Here is a 22,423-nt window from a genome sequence, read left to right on the forward strand (position 1 = left end):
ATTATTACTATTGTAGTCATGATGATGATAATTATTATTATAAAAATTGCTATTGTATCCTGGGGCAAAGTTTACAAAACACCTTACATGCATGATCTCATTTGCCTTGATGAGCAGTGATAAGCACTCGAAGGGGCTTCAGATTAGAAGTCTAGACCTGGGTTCACACCTGTTTGTCACTTATCACCTCCATGACTCAGGGCTTGTTAGATAACTGGGTCTCCGTGTCTAAAATGAGGGGGTTGGAGAAGATGACCTCTAAAGCCTGTGATTCTGTGATCCTGCAAAAACAACATGTCAGGCTGGTATGATTATCCTTATTTTATAACTAAGAGCTCAAGGAGGGATTTGCCTGGAGTCGCACAGCTAGTAAGTCTGTCATATCTGATGTGGGCTTAGCACCCAAGGAAGACCTGACTTCAAGTCCTGGATTCTAGGCACAGCTAACTGAGGACCTCCAGTGATTACAGCCTCCTAGCTCCCAGAAAGATATGCCATATCACACAGGGTAGATTGGGTGCAGAAGGGGCAGTGATTTCTGGCAGCAACCAGAATTTCCTTTTCAGACAGACCCTTTGGATGGTGGTTGGAACACTTCACCCTTCTTTCATCTTTGTATTTTCAATCTTTTGAAGTCCCTAATGCCTAGTCCAACACTGGAATTGGTCAGGAAGTCTTGAGTTCAAATCTAACCTCAGACACTTGCTAGTTCTGTGATCTCTGGACGAGTCATTTAACTGCTGTGTACCCCAGTTTACTCATCTGTAGGATATTCACAGCCTCCATCTCCTAGGATTATTATGAAGATCCAATGAGAGGGCAGCTAGGTGGTACAGTGGGTAGAACATGGGTCCTTGAGTTCAAATCCAGCCTCAGACACTTAAGTAGCTGTGTATGACCCTGGGAAAATCATTTAACTTCAATGGCATCCCCCATCCCAACCCAAATAAAAGGATCCAAGGAGATAATATTTGCAAAGTGCTTTGCAAAATTTAAAGAGCTGTATAAATGTTGGTTACTTTTATCTTCACAGATGATAATAAATCATAAAACATGACTAGCACATAGTAGGTGCTTGATAAATGTTTGGTGATTGTTGTGGCCCCATAGCAATAGCCGATATCAGCTGTTTCCTGACTTTCTTCAAATTTACAAGCAGCTCTGCTCTTTACTAGGATTAGGAAAAATCAAGATGCCCCATGGAGGAGAGTATGGAGGTGGGCACAGCAGGTAGCCACCAGCTTGTGTCAAATCAAAACACTCTTCCCTTGACCAGGAGAAGAGAAGCCAGGCCAAGCCCTGGGCAGCCTGGAGGAGGTGGCTCAGTTCAGGTTCAGTACTCTCTGCCTTGTTTTTAGTACCATCTTTTGGCACTGGGAGGATGTTGCCCTGTGGGCATCTCTGCTGGTTCCTCTCTGCAACAGAAGGTAAATGTGTTCTTGTCCCTCAGAGACAAGCTGTATATTTACAGTAGGTAAAGGGCATCTGATAAAACAATCCTCATTGGGAAAGTCTTCATAGCCTATCGTCCCTTCCTGGTAGCATGTGTGTGTTTTAACCAACGTCTTCTGGACCTAAACCCACCTTGGAGGCCTGATCCAAAGGGAGGGCTCTACTGGTGAAATTTCAGGGGGATATTCCTCCTTTTCTTTTTCTTTTCTCCTCTTCTTCCTTTCCTTCTTTCCTTCCTTTCCTCCTTCCCTCCTTCCTCCTCCCTTCCTCCTTCTTCCTCTCTCCCTCCTTTCTTTGTTTCTTTCTTTGTTTCTTTCTTCCTTCCTTCCTTCCTTCCTTCCTTCCTTCCTTCCTTCCTTCCTTCCTTCCTTCCTTCGTTCCTTTCTTTCTCTCTTTCTCTCTTTCTTTCTGTCATGACTTGCCCAGGGTCACACAACTAGTAAGTGTCTCAGGCCGTATTTGAACACAGTTCCTCCTGATTCCAGGACATGTGCTCTATCTACTCCAACACCTAGATGTCCCTCAAGGTGATTTTAAAGATGATCTTAGAGGTCAACTAATTCAACTTCTTCATTTTACAAACGAAAAAACTGAGACCCAGTGAGGGCAGTGACTTGCTTGTTGAACTTAGAAGTCACAAATGATGTAGCATGGTCTCCTGCTATAGGGAGTGGCACAGTTTTAAGATTATTGACCAGTCATACCATAAAGATGGCTCCTTACTTGGCCTTTGTGTAAAGAAGGTTGTTGTATTTGTCCTTCGTTGCTGAAGAAGTAAGGAAGGTTAGGGAATCTTGGAAAGACTCCAGTCAAACTTACTGTAGGCATCATGGAATATTTGAGCTGAAAAGGACTCTAATCTTCATTTAAAAAAAGAAAAAGAAAAAAAATGGAATTAATCCATCAACAAACTTGATTAGGCACCTGCTATGTATCAGGCACCATGCTAGGTACTAAGGATACAAAGAAATATTAAACTATTCCTGCCTTCAAGGAGTTTCCATTCTCTATTAGGAAAGACAACATGTGCATATGCAAATAATACACAACAAATATGAGAGAGTGGGGGGAAGTACTAGAAGCTGGGACAAGGGAAAGGCCTCACGTACAAGGGGCTGTTTGAGTTGAATTTTGAAGCAAACAGCAGGATTCTAAGAGGTGAAGTTGAGGAGGAAGGAGAAGAATGAAGGAAGAGTGCGTTCCAGGTAGAGGTGACAGCCTGGACAAAGGCATAGAGATAGGAAATGGCATATCATGTGTGAAATACAAAAAGAAAGTAAGCCTAGCTTGACAGCAGAGTACAGAAATGGGAAAATAAGGATAAGGAAATGCAGGGTAAGAGAAGTTAAGTGATTGGCCCAAGGCCACATACCTGGTAACTGTCTGAGACAGGATTCACACTCAGGTCCTTCTAAGACCCAAACATGAAAGCCATCTAAAAATGAAACCATCTAAACTTCTAGTGAAGAGGAGAACCCACCATCTCCCAAGGCAAACCAATCCAGCTATTGGAAAGCTCTAATTGAGAGGAAGGGATGGTTAGGTGGCGCTAGAGGACACAGAGGATGGAGCCTGGAGTCAGTAAGACTCATCTTCCTGAGTTCAAATCCAGTCTCAGACATTTACTAGGTGTGTGACCTTGGGCAAGTCACTTAGCCCTGTTTGCCTCAGTTTCTTCATCTGTAAAATGAACCGGAGAAGGAAATGGCAAACCACTCCAGTCTTTCTGCCAAGAAAACTCCAAATGAGGCCACGAAGGGTCAGACAGGACTAAAAAAATGACTGAACAGCAAATTGATAGGATGATTTTCTTTCTGTTATGACCAGTTTTGCCCTTTGCTCTTTCCACCCATCGGATCTCTTTTGGTCCTCTGAGCCCAAAGCAGGTCAGGTCTAATCCTTCCCCCTCCCACTTAGCCCTGAGCCTTTATTTCTCCAAAGTAAACACCCCTCCCCCCACATTCCTTCAAGGCATCTGTAAATGATGTGGACTCAAAGCCATTTGGGTCACCCACCATATTGTCCATGTCCTTTCTGACAGAGATTCCTCCAGATGCTGGTAGGAAGGAGGCCAGAACAGCTGGACAACTCCCCCTTCCTGGGAAGGCTCCCAGTATAGGCAGCAGGGGCAGAAAAAAGAATTCTTGGAGCTGAGTTTACCACTGCCTGCCTTCTTTCCCACCTTTGTTGGGGGAAGAGGGGTTGAGATCATGGGGGAATAACCACAGACTCTGCCCTGTGTGAATTTGGGTTCTCTTGACCTTGGAACCCTAGGGATGGAACCATGATGGCTTGTCCTGGCTGGTGGAGGGAATTCCTGATGAGCAGCTTCTCCAGGGCTAGCCCTCCAAAGACTGGGAGTAGGGGGAGGACCTAGGGTTAAACCCTTGGGAACATCACCTGACCTCTGGCCTTCAATTTCCTTGTGTTAGATGAGAATGTTGAATTAATAGACCTCTGGAATTCACATATAGCCTCAGGCAGTATCTGTGTGAAATCCCCTTAACTTTTCTGGACATTTTATGAAGTGCATGGGGTGGGGGGAGGTTGATCTAATCTTCTCTGAGGTCCAAATTCCACCCCAGACATGAGCCATGTGACATTGGACAGGTGACTTCTCGTCCTTGGGCCCAAATTTCCTCCTCTGTAAAAGGAGGTGGGGGGTGGATTGGATGACCTCAGAGGATCCCTCAAGCTCTGAGGTCTCAGGAGGGCTCCTATTGAAGCCCAGATTTCTTACCTGAGACTGAGTGACAAAGCACGTGAGCAGGGGATATGTGGGAAGGTGAGGGAGGGGACACAGGACAGATAAACTTGGTGATTGGGAAAGTGAGAAGAAAAATTCACTTAGAGGGCACAGCTTGCTCTCATGGGCCTTCTTGGAACTTATTTTTTTAATTAATATTTTTTTCACTTAATGAGCATTTATTTTTTCACTCCCACCCAAAAAAAGCTCCAAATCTTAACATTCTAGCTCTAGTCATTCAGTCCACCCCCCTCATTTCTTAGAGAAAGAAACTGAGGTGCAGATCATGAGATCATAGATTTAGAGTAGGGGAGAGGGTCAGAGGCTACCTAATCCAACTCTTGCCTTCTACCTGTGAAGCCCTTGAGAAGGCCATTAACTGACTTGATGAGGGACACCCAGGAAGCAGCAGAGGCAGAATTGAAAGCCAGCTCTTTGGATGCCAGGCCCAGCTCTCCTTCCATCCTAATGCATTACATTAGCATCTCCCCACCAGGTGGCACATGATCATTCATGTGTTTTTGCTCCTAGAGAGCACTGGTGGGACTCCACAGGGTGGTGTGGTCATTCAGAGTCAGTGGGCAGAGTGGTAGAGTTGGAGGCAGGACAGGAATGGGCACGATCTGGAGCTCCTGCTCTCCCTGCCTGCATGAGCCCATTTAACCTCTAACCTCCAACAGCCTTGGCTTCTCCATCTGCCACAATGTGGGGGGCACAACACTTTTACTGCCTCCCTTCTGGGACCACTGTGTGGTCTGTAAACTCTTGCTACTAATCTTTATTATTGCAATGGGACTCTGGGCACATCATTCACCTCTGTAAGTGTTAGACGCTGCTCCAAGGCGTCCCCTGGGATGCATGGTGAGTTTATTCTTCCAAGAGTTCCCCACACCAGTGAAATTACAGGTGCTCTATGCCTATCTTCTTCTTCTCCTCCTTCTTCTCCTCCTTCTTCTCCTCCTTCTCCTCCTCCTCCTTCTTCCTCCTTCCTCCTCCTTCTCCTTCTTCTTCTTCTCCTTCTCCTCCTTCTTCTTCTTCTTCTTCTTCTTCTTCTTCTTCTTCTTCTTCTTCTTCTTCTTCTTCTCCTCCTCCTCCTCCTCCTCCTCCTCCTCCTTCTACTACTACTTCTTCTACTTCTCCTTCACCACCTTCTCTCTCCTCTTCCTTTTTCTCTTCATCCTTTTCCTTCTCCTTATTCTCCTCCTCCTTCTCTCTTCTTTTTCTTCCTCCTTCCTCTCTATCACCACCTTCTTCCCCTTCTCTTCCTCCTTCTCCTTCCTCTTTTTTCTTCTTCCTCCTCCTCCTCTTCCTTTTCCTCTTCCTCCTCTTCCTTCCTGTCCACTGAACTCTGGGGCCTTACTGGTGATGACAGGGGGAATGGATGGAATATGAGGATCTCCACCATGTTACTCCATCCAGCCTGACAAGCTTTCATTCTCTTCCTTGCCTTTGACCTCCCAGGCCATAGAAAACTTTGCCCTGACTGTGAAAACCACAGCACAGATGTTGCAGACCTTTGGGACAGACCTGGCGGAGACAGAGCTGCCCAATGATGTCCAGTGTACAGAGCAACTCCTCCACTCCCACACAGAGCAGCACAGCAAACTGAAGGTGGGTGCTCACCCCTGGCCCTGGCATAGCAGGTATGGGGGAGGAAGGGGAGGCTGGCTGCACTAGCTGTAGATACTGCAGGATGCTAAAGAAAGCTGAGTGCTGGTTAAAAAGAATGTCCCCTTGTCTCCTTTCACCTCCAGTGAGGTACAACCAGTAATTATCCCGGGGGGGAGGGTTCTGAAGGAGGGGGACAGGAGTGGAGAGAGAGCCAACAGCACTGAAGCCAGTCATCAGGCACTAGCCTCTGTGGCTGTAGTCAGATGCATTAGTCATCAAGCACTTGTGTGGTCAAGAGGGTGGGAAGACAGATGTGAGATGGGGAGAGGGTGGTCCCTTAACTTGAATCATCCTGGGCCCTCCTCTTCTGCCACCAGAAGTGATTCCAAGGCCAAAAGGAGGAAAATAACAAAAATAAGCCACACACACTTAGGTAAACTTTAAGACGCACATGGCACCTACCGTACCTTATCTCAGCAATGGTTCAATGGACAAACCTCACTAGCTTTGGGACCAGGGGATCTGAGTTCACACTTGGGCTCTGTCACCTCCTGCTCCAGTGACCCAGTGAGTCACTTGCCCTCCTAGGACCTCAATGGCCCTAGTGAGGGATTTAGACTTAATGACCCTTCCTGCTCTATATTTTATGATCCTCTGATCTCCCTTGAGCATCATTGCAGCCCTGGGAGGTGGGCATTGTTACTCCTTTCATTTTACAGATGGGGAACCTGAGGCTGGGAGGATTGGTGTGATTTGCTCAGGTGCCTAAAGCATCCCATGTAAGTGCAATGTGTCATACTTATCCAGGCCTCAGTTTCCCCATTTGTGAAAGGCAAGAGTTGGAATAGTTGATTTATAAACTCTTTCAACTTTAAATTAGTGGTATCATAGACTATTTTATTATCATCTTCAATTAGGATTATCATCTAGTAATCTTCTACTGTTAATAAATGTTTAACAACCACTCTTCAGGAAGAAAACAATATGTATACAAGACACACTTTTAAGTTTAATTCTCTTTAGTAACATTTTCTTCATTGCTTTCTGAAGTCCAGACAACAAACAGAACAATAAATCAAGCCCTGACTTGTCAATGCTCACACTGAATATATAACAATCAGTTCACACTGGATATTTAACAACCAGCTCTCCTGAACCTGGAGGAGCGGCTTCCAGCACCTGGGACGGGGGAAGGGAGGCAATGAGTGCATGACGTATCATTCTGAAGATGGGGGAGGTGAGAGGAGCAGGCAGCTGGGTCCAAGCAATGTGGCAGTGGCTCATTCATCCTGGGGTGACTTGGTTATATCAACTCTACCACTGTAAGTTGAGACAAGGCAGGTCCTTTGTGGGGCAGAGGGGTTTGAATGAGAAAAGAGATCCTGGCGAGACCCTGGCTTGGAAGGAGCATCGAGTCAGCCTAGGTTGGGCCATGCAGGGTTCCTCCAGAACCAGAGAGAGAGAGGATATCTAGGGTAAGAAAGTAAGCCTGCACCCCCTACCCGAGGACACAGCTAGCTGTTTCACCTAAATTTGCTTCAGGCAAACCAATGTGGACAAAGTCAGGGAGAAAGAGCTTCCAGGGAGAGAAAGCCTGGTGTAGTAGAAAGGGGACTGGGACTGGGGATGTCACTTTGTCATTTGTAACCTCTGTGACTTGTAAATCATTTTAACGCTCAATGTACCTCATATCAAAAATGTTGGGTCTGGGCTAGGTGACCAATAATGTTCCTTCTAGCTCTGGATCTAGGATTCCCTCTCTGTGCCTCAGTTTCCATATGGATTCTATGACCTTTAACATCCTAGGCAGTTAAAAAAAAAAGTTGACCGAGGATCTCTCTCACTTAGTGTCTATTTGTCTTTTCTCCCCAAGGCTGAGCTGAAGCTGGCAGGGAGTCAGGGGGGCACGTTACTGTCATGCATCCGAGAACCAGCCAGGAAGAGCCCCACTAGCACCCTCAACCCAGATGAACTGGAAAATGTCATGACTGTGGAAAGGTAGGTAAAGACGGGACAGACTTGTTCTCCTTTTGCCTCATGTCAGTGGCCTGATATCCTGCCAGTATTCCTGCATCGGATACTCTCCTTTAAGAAAGATCTCACCCTGAATAGTATGTAGGATCCTGAGAACACTAAGGCTGTTCATCCCCAAATGGGTTCAGGAATCAGTGGAAGTGACCACAGGGCTACCATCGTCCTCCCAGGGCTTCATCGCCCACTGGCTTTACTGAGCTGAGTGCCTTTCAGAAGGACATGAAGTGATGTCTCATTCTATCAGCCTTTGCCTTCAGCCTTGCTCCCCTTTTTGTCCTGCTCCCCCAGAACCCACAAGATGCTGAGCCACAGAATTACCAAACTTGAGAGCTGGGAGACAGCCCAGCAGCGCTCTAATCCAACCCATAGGTGGTGCCATAGTGCATACAGCTCTAGGCCTGGAGTCAGGGAGACTTACTTTCCTGAGTTCAAATCTGGCCTCAGATACTTCCTAGCTGTGTGACCCTGGGCAAGTCACTTAACCCTCTTTGCTTCTGTTTCCTCATCTGTAAAATGAGCTGCAGAAGGAAATGGCAAACCACTGCAGTATCTTTGCCCAGAAACAGGATTACCAAGAGCTGGACACGACTGAAAATGACTGAGCTAGAACAAAATAAGATTCTACATTTATCCTTATTGAATTTCCTCTTAGTGGATTCAGCCCGAGGCTCCAGCTTGCCATTTGCCAAACTTTTTGGTATCAGGACCTTTTTACATGCTTAAAAATGATCGAGGATCCCTCCCTTTCCCACAAAGAGCTTTGATTAAGTGGGTTATAGTGATCAGTAGTTACCATATTAGAAATTAAAACTCATAAAAAGTTTTAAAATATATTAATTCAATAAAAATAGCAATCAGAAACCCATTACATACCAACATAAATAAAATATTTTTATGAAAAATAATGGTTTTCCAAAACAAAACAATTGTGAGAAGAGTAACATTGGTACTACTCCTATAACTCAGTTTAATGTCTGGCTTAATAGAAGATCACTGGATTCTCCTCTCTGCGTCTCGTTTTAGTCTGTTGCAATATGTTGTTTTGGTTGAAGTAGATGAGGAAAATCCAGCCTCACAAAGAAAGGGGAGAGATAGATAGATAGATAGATAGATAGATAGATAGATAGATAGATAGATAGATACCATCTTAGTGTGATTATGAGAATAGCTGGGATAAACAGGATCTCCTAGATGGGTTTTGGGGACCCCAGGGGCTCACAGAGCACCCTCTGAGAACCTCGGCTCCACTCGTCAAGATCTTGTGGAGTCCTGACTGTCATCCAGGGTGTATTGATGGATGCCTCCCAGCTTTGTGTGCCCTGCGGGTTTTCATGAAAATGCCCTCCATGCCTCTCCTAGTCTAAGCTGCGCCTTCTCCTTTACTCATCTTTCTGACATATTTCTCCTTTCTCTGCCTTTCATGAACCAGTATACACAAATGAAGTAGAATGGGAGTCATTTTCAGAAATCCCTATCCTAGTATGAATTTTAGAAAGTTGTTTTCAGAAAAAGTTTCTTTTCTCCTCATCCTTCTTGGTTATTTCTTTGCTTTTACCTATATTATCTATAGCATCTCATAATCAGTCTCCAATACCTCTACTGCTGGGTGGTCTGCCCTTAACTGAAAGTCCTCTGGGGGGTGAGGGGTTAAGGGGGTCTGTCTGCATGTCTAAGCACCAACGTTCTAAACAGGTTCCATGTAATAACATCTACATTTAAATACAGGTGCAATAAATCAACAGATATCAGCAATTAACCATTCAAATAATCAAAATTTCCTCACCTCAAATGGTCTGAGAAATTTTCTGTAGAGAATTCCAGTGATAGCTATTTCTGGATATATATTATATATAGTATACGTATGTGTGTATACATGTGTATATGTACATACACATATATGTATGTATGTACATATATTTCTATAGATACCCACCAATGCAAAAAAAAAAAGGACAGCTATAGAAAAATCTATATGAAAAATATCCTCCAAGTGATATAAGAAAAATTCCCCCAAAGGAATAGTCCCTTAAATGCCACCATTCATTTTTTCAGCTGTGATCCCATTTGGGGCTCTCTTGGCAGAGATACTGGAGGAGTTTGTCATTTCCTTCTCCAGCTCATTTGACAGAAAAGAAAACTGAGGCAGACAAGGTGAAGTGACTCGTCCAGGGTCACACAGCTAGGAAGTGTCTGGGGCCATATTTGAACTCACATCTTCCTGACTCTAGGTCTGACACTCTACCTACTGAGCTACCTAGCTGCCCTTCTCCCAAATGAAACATTTGAAGGGGGAAACACACACACACACACATTGCTTGTGTGTGTGGAACGTATATATACTACATATATACATATATAAAGTCTTCAGCTCTTTCTCGCAAGTTCTTATGTCAGATTTTTCTCTCAAACTCCTATATAGCATGCACACACATGTACACATGTCTTTTACATACACATAAACATATGTACATACAAATAAGCATCTGTATATATACATACACATGCCAGTATACGTGTACATCTAAGTACACTGTGAATATGTCTATGTAAATATATATTATGTGTGTATATGTACATATCATAGCACATGTATAGATATACACGTGTGTGTACATAGATCTCTATGTAGGTATCTCTCTATAGAGATCTCTATGACCCCACAGGTAAAGCTATATAGATACACGACCCCATACAGAGAGAAAGATGTTAGGAAGGGGTAGGGGTGAGACCTCATGGCCTCTAAAGCCTTCTCCAGCTGGAGGATTGTGGTTCCAAGTCCTAGAGATGTACTTGACCCCAGGTCTGACCTTTACGACTTGTATAGGAGCCCCAGTTTCTTCCCCTTTAAAATGGGGATAGTAATAGCACCTGCCTCCAAAAGTTGTATTGGGGGAATGTGCCAGCAAAGTGTTTTGTTAGGCCAGAAGTTATTCTCCACGTTTATAGGAGAGAATGTGGCGCCACTTGGAATCATAGTCGGGGTGTTTCTCATCCCAGTTGTCTCTGCTGGGAATGAGTGGGAGCTATCACATTGTGCTCTCCTCTGTTTCTCCTAGGTTACTCGCTCAGCTGGATGAGACAGAAAAGGCCTTTGACCAGTTCTGGACCAAACACTATCTGAAGTTAAACCAATGCCTGCAGCTGCGGCACTTTGAGCACAATTTCCGAGAGGTATTTTTACTTCCTCCCCCACCTTTGGTAAAATGTAGAACTTCCTCCAGGGAGGGCAATCTCTGAGGCAGAACTGGGACAGGCCCTTCTCCCTCATTCATTTCCTTTCTGAAGTCCCTGCCTGAGCACCAGATCCTCTCTTTCCTGGCACAGAGAGGCAGGATGCTGGGGGGAACAAGGCTGGGATTAGGAGTCAGGGGACCTGGGCTGAATCCTGTGCGGGTTTGGGCAGGCCCATTCCCCAACTGGGGCCTCACTGTCTTTGGCTGTAAAAGAAGAAATTTGGCTAGATGATTTGTAAGGTCCCTTCTGGCTCTAGCCAAGTCCATAAGCATTTATTAGGCTCTTACTGTGTGCCCAGGGACTGTGGTATATAAATGCCAGCAGAAGGAAAGATGGTTCCTTCCTTTAGAATGAAGCTAATGTAACATCCCTAAGGGTACATCTAGAGAGTGAAAAGTAGCAGACAACCAGACCGTCCTCCCCCCTTCCCAGGCAGTCATCGGATAGAGAATTAAGAAGAAAAAAAACTTTTTTTTTTCTTTTTTACAGAAGCACCTGCAATAGATTAGATCAAACAATATTGTTATCCTCAGCATTGGGGATTTCATGAGAGGAGGTCTGGAGCAGAGCCCACTACCCTCCAGGTGGTAGTAGTAGTGATGGTGGTGGTGGTGGTGACTGGGAAACCTGCCAGGCTTCTTTCAGGGCACTAGAGAATGTATCCTCATAGATCATAGGCTCACAGAACTATAGCTGGAAGGGAACTTATTTTACAGATGAGGAAACTGAGGCCCAGGGAGAGGAAGTCACTGGCTCAGGTGGTTGCTATGGGGTCCAGGGATCTGAGTACAAATCCCACTTCAGACACCGAGGAAGAGTGATAAAGTGAAAAGGACAAAGGTGTTGGAGTCTTACACTCTTTGTATATCTGGGCAATCATGCCAGGTAGTGTAGTGATTAAAGCACTCAGCCTGAAGTCAGAGAGACCAGAGTTCAAATCCAGCCTCAGACACTTTCTGGCTAGGCGACCCAGGGCAAGCCATTTCACCTCTGTTTGCCTCAGTTTCCTTAACTGTAAAGTGGAGACAATAGTAGCACATCCTTCTCAGGCTTGTTTTAAGGAGCAAAGGAGACAGTAATTGTAAAGCAATGTATAAAAGCTGCTCTACACCATGACAGGCAGTATGGTGTGGTGAAAAGAGCGCTGAGCTCTTAGAGGCCACAAGACCGGGGTTCATACCACGTGACCCTGAGTAAGTCACTTAATGTCTCACTGCCCAGGTAATTCTCTAACTGGTAAGTTACGGAAGAGGGAGTTTTATCGCCAGGAGTTCCTCAGACCAGTGCAAATCCAGGATACATTGGATTTCTCTAAGCCAAGTGTCCTTTATTTCTCTCCTGTAGTCACTGGCAGGTTTGTCCCGGGATTGTCTCATTCTGTTTTTCAGGTTAAACTAGCCCTGGATAGCCTCATGTGTGTACAGGCAAAAATCACAATCATTGGGAATAGTGTGACACGTGTGGAACAATTGCTGAAGGAGCGGAAGTTGTTGGAGGAGAGAGGCCAGGTGGGTGCCAGAGGTGTTGGTGTCCTGGGAAAGGCCCGGCTGGGTTCGGCTCTGGGCTGATCCTCTATGAGACAGTCTGTGAATCCAGAGTGATCACTGCCACTGCTTGGCCACTGCCCAGAAGGACGGATCAGGGCAGGGAGAGGCTGGAGGCAGGCAGACCTTCCAGCAGCTAATGTGATAACCAGGACGAGAGGGGAGGAGGGTCTGCACTAGGGTGGGGGGGCATGATCGGAGATGTGAAGGGACTGTGTGTAGGACAGAGGGTGAGAGATCCCAGTGCTTCTAACCTGAGTGACTGGGAGGGTGGTGATACCCTCAACAGCAACAGGGAAGCTGGGAGGAGAGGAAAGGTTTTTGCAGAATGATAATGTACAGTTCTGGACATGTTGAGATAGAGATGTCTATAGGACATCCAGTTCAAATTTCTAATAGGCAATTATTGACATATGACCCTAGCTGGGGAGACTGGTTTATACTATGTACTATATATGTGGGGGTTGGTGAACGCTAGGCAGATTTATATAGATGAATGACAGATACATATAAATAGATCAATGATAGATACGCATATATGGATGAATGACTGACAGATATGTTTATGTAGAAGAATGATATATATACAGATAAGTTTATATAGGTGACTGATAAATATATATACAAATGATACATAAAATGAATGACAGATACATACATGAATGATTGATAGATACAATTATATAGATGAATGATAGGTATGTATATAGAGATGAATGATTTGCAGATATGTTTATGGAGATGAATAATACATATATACAGGTACATACATTTATATATGAATATGCATATATAGGTGAATTATTGATAGGTATACTTGTATAGATGAATGATAGGTATGTATATGTAGATGAATGACTGATAGATGTTTATGCAGATGAATGCTAGATATATAGATACATATATTTGTATTAACAGATACATTTATATAGATGAATGAATGATTAAAAAGATAGATGTAGATGAATGATATACAGACAGATAGACAGACAAAAAGGGAAGAAGGAATTTTGTTGTATGGTTTCCTCCAGCTCTGTTCAGATCAGTCAGAGATGCTGTAGCTGTCCACTCAAATTGATTTAATTGACAAGAAGTATGAATTGCATGTGTTGAATGAACCTGACTGTCTATCTTATAACCGGTCACCTAAACAATGTGATTCAATTTAACAAAAAATTTTAAGCCCCTACTGTGTGCCAGGGGATAAAAAGACAGAAATCAATTTACCCTCAAAGGCCTTATATTCTACCTGGGGAAGCAATATGTACAAAAATAAGTAGAAACATGGTGCATACAAAGTGTTTTATTCATATATGTATGTACATATACATACATATGTATATTATATTATATGTGTGTATATACATAATATATATACATACACACATCTTGTCTAGTAAGAGAAAGAGAGATGGAAGTCTGGATCGATGCACTCGGGCCTGGGTGTTCTGAGAACCTCCAGGCTCAGAAGTGAAAGTTCTACCCTCCTCCATGAGACCAGGCAGTTTTTGACAGTTGTATTCTGTTTCCCAGGAGCCCTTGGAGAAGGCCCAGTCCCTGGCAGTGACCGGTGACCAACTTATCCAAAGCAACCACTATGCAGTAGACTCTATCCGGCCCAAGTGTGTGGAGCTCCGGCGCATCTGTGATGACTTTACCAACGAGGCCAAGAAGAAATGTGACATTTTGGGGAAGGCCCTAGAAATGCATAAGCAGCTGGACGAGGTGAGCCTAGCTAAGAGCCCTTGCCCCCGGGGGGTGAGGGGGTCAGTATGGGAACAAAGGAACAGTTTCTTAGGAAGGGTTTGATGAGGAAAAAGAGATTTGGAACTTTTCCTTCTGTGTCTTCCCAGGAAGGCTGATAACTCCCCACTCATCCACCGACTGGCTGCCTTTTTGGCCTTGAGTGAATCAGTCAGTAGGAAAGCCCTGCTTTGGTCTACAGGTCACTCATTAGCTATGTGATCCTGGGCAGACAACTCCATTTCTCCGGGCCTTCATTTCCTCTTATATAAAATGAGGAGTGGGACAATGGGAAGCACTGGAGTTGGAGAAAGAAGGTCTGGGTTCAAATCTTACCCCTCTTATTTGCTACTTGTGTTACTCTGGACAAGACAACTTAACCACATTGAGACTGTTTCTTCATCTGTAAAATAAAGGGGGGAGAGAACAGTTGACCTAGATGGTCTCTGAGATTTCCTCCAATTCTATATCTATGATATAGTTTTTGGCCAAGTTATTTACCCTCCTTTGGGACTCAGTTTCTTTTTCTGTAAAATGCAAGGATCAACTAAGTAGACTCTGAAATCCCTTCCAGGCATAGATAGAGGATCCATACGTTCACAGATGAGACAATTGTTGTTACGAATAACAATAATCCTCCAATCTCACTTTAAGAGATTTTTTTAAGGGAGAAATAAAAGTATTATGTGTTTATTTTAATAGATTCAAGGAATAATACACACATATTGTGTAAATTGGCTGATTGTTGGCTTCTGATATTTTTTCTGTTATGTTTGGACAATGAGTAAATGTGATATTTAAAATACGTGATGTTAATGAACACGTGGTTTTAAGGTTTACAAAACATTTTACCTCCCTTACCTCGTTTGATTTGCACAATAATGGAGGAGTTGGAGAGGGCTAGAGAGTAGGAACTATAGTATTATTAACCCCATTTTATAGATGAAGAAACTAAACAATAAATGCCTGAGAGCGGATTTCAACTCGGGTCTTCTCAGTGCCAAATTCAGTGTTGTCCCTGTTATATCACAGGGCTGACAAGTTTGAAGAACTATACTCATTCCATGAGTTGCCATCTGGGTGCCACAGTGGAATAAGATCGAGGCCTGAAGTTAGGGAGGGCTGAGTTCAAATCTGACCTCAGACACTTACTAGCTATGTGACCCTGGACAAGTCACTTCACTGCTGTTTGATTCAGTTTCCTCATCTGTAAAATGGGGATAATAGCAACCACCCCATCAGGGTGTTGTGAGGAAGAGATAATAATTGCAAAGCTGAGTACATTATTTGGCACATAGGGATACATAAATGCTGGCTAGTAGTAGTAGCAGCAGCAGCAGCAACAGTAGTAGTAGCAGTAGTTGTAGTAGTAGTAGTAGCAATAGGACAGAGAGGAGGAAGAATAGTAAGCATTTGGTAAATGGTTTGTTTTTTTTTTGATTGATACCAGTCAGGATTTGAGCCTAAGTCCTTCAATTCCAGAGCAGGAGTTTTTAACATAATTTTGTGTTTAATGTATTTGTGTATTTACATGTAAATACATACAAAATTATATATGTAATTAACATATATAAATACATGTACACATATATTTATGTATTCAAAATGGAAAGAAAAAAGTTAAAGCCCAGTTAGAGATTAGTGAAAATAAAGATGCAATTTTTTTCCCCATCAAAGATCACAGAATCCCTGAAATCTATCACTAGATCCCTTGGGAATCTGTGGACCCCACTCTAGAGTCAGCTCCAGCTCTCTTCAATGGCACTGCTCCTCTGCCTCGCTTTTCTTTTGAGAGACCTAATGTTTCCATTTAAAGGACTTTGTCAGAGTCCCAGTGCCCAGAGAGGAGACTGATCTTGGAACACCCTGGTGCGAGGGGCCAGGTGTTCTGAGTCTGCAGAAGAGAGCTGACTCAGCAGGGACTCTTGGAACCTGCAGCTTCAGCTGTTCCCAGGCAGGACAGCAGCGAATCTGCCCATGACCGTGAATCAGCATCCCCGTCCCTTTCCCTTCACATCCCTGGCCCCGCTGGTTCCACTGCCCACATGCGTGTCTCAGGCTGGCACCTTCTAGTGCCCAGTGACTCCCACAACAGAACTGGAGCAGCTGCTGCTGTTTGCTTGTCCGGCTCACTTTCTGTCTCAGGCTTCTGAAGTGTGTGTATGACGTGTAATGTTCCATTTCTGAAGTGTATGTGTGTGAGTATTATTCCCCCAAATGTCAAACACCCCCAAAGTTCTTGAAATTCCCCTTCGCTTACCATTTTGTGCCAAGCTGAGTCTGAGGCCTCAATGGGAATTCAGAGCATGACTCAAATGAACCTTGACCTTATTTATATTGGATAGAAAGAAAAGCCAGAGTGAGTGATCACCAGATTTCCTGTGGTTATTATTTCTCTGTTATTATGTCCTATATTCCTCCCATTCATATCTCTCTCAAGGAGACAAAAGATTTAATGATCAATCAATCCACATATCCTTATATAAGTGTGTGCATACCCACACAAATATACATAGATATATACTGTATATATGTACTAGGCAAAAAAGTACGCCTACAACAGTTCATATATAAGCATCTGTGGTCAATCAGTAAGCATTTATTAAGTGCCTACTATGTGCCAGTATATATGCAAGTATATTTGTATACATAATGTAAACGTGTATGTAAAGTCTAGATGTAAGCCCATGTAGAGGTATATCTACATAGTACAAGTATAAATATACTTGTATTTACATATATAAATATATGTGTATTTATTAATTAAATATTTGCATTTATACAAGTTATAAATATGTCTGTATAAAAAAAAAATATATTGTTGTACCTATCAGTACACCTAAGTCTATATAAAGTTAAAAAGCACTTGTTATGTGCCAGTACATATATGTATATATGTACACACACATATATACATACATACATATGTAAAGTGTAAAATATAAACCTATATCAAAGTATATCTATACACACATATCTGTAATATGTCTATATAAAGGTAAAAATAAAACAGAGCACATATCAGTACATCTAGGTATGCATAAAATTAATCAATAAGCATTTATTAGGCACCTACTATGTGCCAGTATATATATCTATACGAGTATGCATATATCTATATACACACGTATATGTAAAGTCCATATATAAGCCCATGTAGAAGTATATCTGTACAGTACGTATATATGTATAAGTCTCTATAAAAGCAAAAATAAAACAGAGCACATATCAGTACATCTAAGTCCATATAAAGTCAATTCATAAGCATTTATGAAGCACCTATTGTGTGCCAGACAATGTGCCAGGTACAGAGATGCAAATACCAGGAATGAAACAGCCCCTACAGTTTTAAAGGATCCACATTGTTACAGCTTAAAGACTTCACCCCAACCAACTTCACAGAGTTGCCATTTGGTTGCCCGGTGAAGATTTTGGTCGATCTCTAATCATTTGTCTGATGGTCTTTGAGAGACATCGGTGGCTGAAAAATTCCTCCCCCAAAGCTAAACTGGGGATAAGCCCCTGTAGGCTTGGCCAGACTCATCCTGGGAGGACAGACAGGCAGACTGTCTGTCCATACTCAGGCCTGTCCCTGAAGCCTTCGTGGCTTGGTAAAACTGACCCAGCGCCCCTTGCTTCTGCTGGACCAGCCTGTTCCTCTCCCGAGTCACCTCCATTTCCCTTGTCTGCCCATGTTAGATCCTTTGGAAATTCAGTTGTTACACTGCCTAGGTAAATGAAGCAAATCGATTGTGTCCTAAGAGGAGGAGGTCCAGGGAGGTTGTATAGCAACCTCCCCAGGGCAGACACCATCGATTGCAAATCCTTAATATGCAATAGAAAGTCAAATAAATGCAAACAAAAAGGTGAAAACCCCAGACCCAGGACAGAAAGTGGCACGGAACTGGACATTCAATGCAGTAAACCTTGTTTAAATGCCTACCATGTGCCATGTACTGTGCTGGGCCCTGCAGAGGCACAGGCAAAAAGAAGGCAGCTCCTGCCCTCAAGAACCTTACATTCTACTGGGAGAGATAACACACACATACAAAAGTTTATATAAAATGCATCAATTAAGTACCACGTGTATACCTGTAACCTGATGCTAAGTGCTAGTGATCTAATGACAAAAAAAAATACAATTCCCTGTCCTCAAGAGACATATTCTATTGGGAAAGACAACATGTATATGCAGAAATACATGTAAAATCAATCAAGAAGAATTATTTAGACCTACTGAGTGTAGTACCTGTAAAACATGGGGAGATGGCACACACATTATGTACCTATGAAATTAGTCAGTAAACATGTATTCCATATAATATGTGCATAATGTCGTACATGTGTGTATATAAAATTAATCAATAAGCATTTAGTAAGTACATAGTTTGTGCTTGATACTGGAGGTACAAAAACAAAGATAAAATAATCTTTGCCCTTAAGGAGTTAATGTTTGTTTGGGGAGGGGTGGCTATGCATACAGTCACATACACACACATACTCACACATATATACACATATCTGTGTATGTATATACAAATTGTTAATAAAGCGAATACAAAATAATTTGGGGGAAGGGGGAGGACACTAATAATTGGAGGGGAAGATTGGAAAAAGTCTCATGTTAGGGTAAGAGTTGAGCCTTGAAGGCAGCTAGGAATTCTGAGACATGTATATAAAGGCTGAGAGGGGGCAGATGAATGGTCGCATTTGGGATGGAGGATGTATGTACCCTCCCTGCGCTCAATTCCATTTCTTCAAGGTTGGCATGACCTTGGGAATGTGCATTCAAGTGGTTTTACTCAATAAAGTGCCATAAAGGCTGCCCAGTGTGGACTGGTCTTCTCGCCAAAGATCACCTCTGTACATCGCCGGTTTTGTGAGCCTTGTTTGTGCACATGTCCAACCATTGCCTGCCCTGCCATAGGGGTGCCCAGTGAGACTGGACAGTCCCCGTGTGATTTCTTCTGGAGCGGAAACCTTTAGAATTTACTCTTAATGACTAGATTCCATTTATCAAATGAGATGGTGTTTGAGATCAAATGAGATAATATGCGTAAAGTGTTTAGCACAGGGGCTGAATAAATATGTGTTCCTTTCTCATCTTCCTCATTTAAATCAAAAAATATACATTAATGGCCTACAAGAACCAGGTGCTGCGCTCAATGGAAGAGATACAGGACAAAACAGATAAGCAAAAACACTGCAAAGCAGTGCAAAACTAGTCCCTGGCCTCAATGAGCTTACATTTTCCTGGAGGTGATAGTGGGGGAGGGATAAAACATGGTCACAAGGAAGTATATGCAGTAATACAAAGTGATTCACCAAGGAAGAGAGTGCTAATAACGAGGGGAGGAAAGGCCTGATATTGGGAGCTTTTATGAGGTGGGGACGGAATATGTTCCAGAAGTGGAGAACAGCCCATGTTTGCAAGGGCATGGAAGTGGTAGATGGAATGTCTCATCCAAGAAATGGTGAGCAGGCCAGAGGGATTGGGACAAGCAGGTGCGAAGGTGATATCTGGGGGCTTGCTGAATACCTGCGCACTGTGTTCTCTTTCTACAGACCAGTCAGTGGTGTGAAGCTGGCATCTACCTTTTAGCATCCCAAGCCTTGGACAAATGCCAGACACAGGAGGGAGCTGAGACAGCCCTGGGGGACATCGAAAAGTTCCTGAGCACAGCCAAGGAGCACCAGCTGGTCAACCCCAAGGAATTCTACAACCAGTTCAACATGGTTCTTACCCCTGAAGTAAAGGTGATAATGCCTCTAGTACCTTTGTGGTTGAGCTGAGGCCACGAGCAGTCGCAGGGTCAGACTCCGAGCACTTGGGCAGACTAAGGAAGGTAGAGGAAGCTTCCTTAGCAAGGGCTGCCAGGTGGGCAGAGGCAGCATGGTATGAGCCCTAACTCTGGAGTCAGAGGACCTGGGTTCAAATCCTGCCTCTGACCCTTACCACCTGTGCGACCTTCTCTGATTCTCAGTTTGACCCTACTGGACTCTGGGCTTGGATTTTACTGCCTCCAAGTCTATGGTTCTGTGATCTACGAACTTGGCTGGCCCTGCCTGTGGCATTGCTTCCCTTAGCACCTCCTCCTTCCTTTGACCTTGATGTAATGAACAGGTGTGTAGGAATGTCAGAGGTCAGAAAGGAGCAGCCACAGCTCAGCTGGGGCTCAGTTTTCTACTCAGTTTTTTTCCCTCCTTTCCCTCCTTCCTTCCTTTTCTTTTTCTTTCTTTTCTCTCATTTTCTTCCTTTTCTTTCCCTTTTTCTCCTTTTCATTTCCTTTTTTCTTTCTCTCTTTCTCCTTTTCTCTCATTCCCTTTTTTCCCTCCCTCCCTCCTTCCTTTCTTTTTCTCTTCTGTCTCTGAGGCTCCTTCTTAGTCTCTGTCTCTGTCTGTCTCTCTCTCTCACATACACACAAAGCCATTTACTCATACGACATGGCTAAAACCGTGATTGCTAAGCAGTTCCCCATTATTAGAGGGGAGCCTCCCCCCAAAATACGCACAGTCCATGGGTAGAAGAGTGAGCACAAAGTTACAGCACATTGGTTCTGAGAAAAGATGAGACTAATATAATAACAGCTAACGTAGATATAGTGCCGTCTACGCACTAAGCACTAGGGTCTTGATAATGACTATCTCATCTGAGCCTCACAACAGCCCTGAGAGGTAGGTGTTATTATTTCTCCCATTTTACAGATGGGGAGACTGAGGCAAACAGAGGTTGCCTGATTTGTTCAGAATCGCGCAGAGCCAGTAAGTGTCTGAGACAGAATTTGAACTCAGGTCTCCCTGTCTACAGAACTTTGCCCTGGCCCAGGTTGTGGGAGGCGTCAAGGAGAAGGATAGAAAATCTGCATCTTGGTATGACACAAGGTTTCCAGCAGAGAAGAAGATGGATATGCCCCACCCCCAGGACATTTTGGGGACATTTCTATGCTACTGAAAGAGAAAGAAGTACTTCTCATCACTGATGCCCCTGGGGTAGGGATAAGAAGGATATTCTGGGGTAACCATTGCTGCCACTGGGAGCTGAATGGCTTGGGAAGGAGGATACTATTGTCACACTCTAAATTTCTCACCCTGGAGCACAGCCCCATGACCTCACCCTAGTGACATATCGCTCCATGCCTGTGTGGGCCACTGGTTTCAGAACTCAGTCACTACTTCCTATCTCTTGATACTAACGAATGCCAAGAGGTCCAAGAGCGGGGCCACATTTATCAGCTGTTCGGTCCTCAGAGACCGTGTTCCCCTTTCCTTCAGCTCTTTTTAATCATGGAAATCACTATGTCAGTCCAACCAGGAAGTCCTATGGCAGTAGCCGCCAAAGGAGGCAGAGGAACTGACCTGTGACTAACTATAGGAACTGTATTGATTCCTTTTTTAGTGAAATAAGTCCATAACCATTTATTAGGTACTTCCTGGGTATTAGACCTCATGCTGCTAAGCACTGGGAATACAAGAATGGGCAGAAACAGTCTCTGCTCTCAGAGCTCACTCTTTAAGTGGAAGACCACGTGTCAAGAACTGGATACATACAATACGTGTAGCGTGTAAATGGAAGGCCCTCAGATGGGGGAAGGCACTAGCACCCTGGATCAGACCTCCTGCACAAAATGGCATTGGAGCTGGGTCTTGGAGATGGAAGTGTGGAGGGGAACATTCCAGGCATGGGGTATGGCCAGTGCAAAAGCACAGAGATAGGAAATGAGACAAGTAGCCCAGTGTGGCTGAATTGTTGCCAAATGAAGACTGAAAACAGAGGGGCAAGGGAGATGGGGAGATAGAAAAAGTGTTTGTAAATTGTCTGATCTCATTTAGGGATCATAATAGCACCTACCTCCCAGAGTTGTTGTGAGGACTGAATGACCTAATACTTGTAAAGCGCTTAGCAAGCAGCTGGCCCTCAGTAAGTGCCTAATAAATGCTGAAGTTGCACAGGCTAAGCTAGGTTTTTGCAGATTCTTGCAGAAGCTGTCCCGACTCTAATTGCTGACAAATTCTGAGAGCTTTTTAGGAGCCCAATATGGTCTTAGCACTTCTCCCTTCT

The 22,423-nt window shown here is 43.8% G+C and overlaps 1 protein-coding gene across 2 annotated transcripts in view; it reads left to right on the forward strand.

Annotated features, from left to right (window-relative positions):
- MCF2L2 (MCF.2 cell line derived transforming sequence-like 2) overlaps window positions 1–22,423 on the forward strand; it is a 352,924-nt gene that overhangs the window by 132,652 nt on the left and 197,849 nt on the right. For both annotated transcript variants that reach the window (XM_072618349.1, XM_072618350.1), the window contains exons 7-12: window positions 5,660–5,809; window positions 7,683–7,807; window positions 10,900–11,014; window positions 12,466–12,585; window positions 14,155–14,346; window positions 19,930–20,121. In XM_072618349.1, coding sequence (XP_072474450.1) covers window positions 5,660–5,809; window positions 7,683–7,807; window positions 10,900–11,014; window positions 12,466–12,585; window positions 14,155–14,346; window positions 19,930–20,121 — 894 coding nt within the window. The remainder of the gene's footprint in view (window positions 1–5,659; window positions 5,810–7,682; window positions 7,808–10,899; window positions 11,015–12,465; window positions 12,586–14,154; window positions 14,347–19,929; window positions 20,122–22,423) is intronic.

This window comes from Notamacropus eugenii, chromosome 6, assembly GCF_028372415.1.
Source record: "Notamacropus eugenii isolate mMacEug1 chromosome 6, mMacEug1.pri_v2, whole genome shotgun sequence".
In the NCBI taxonomy this organism is placed as follows: domain Eukaryota; kingdom Metazoa; phylum Chordata; class Mammalia; order Diprotodontia; family Macropodidae; genus Notamacropus; species Notamacropus eugenii.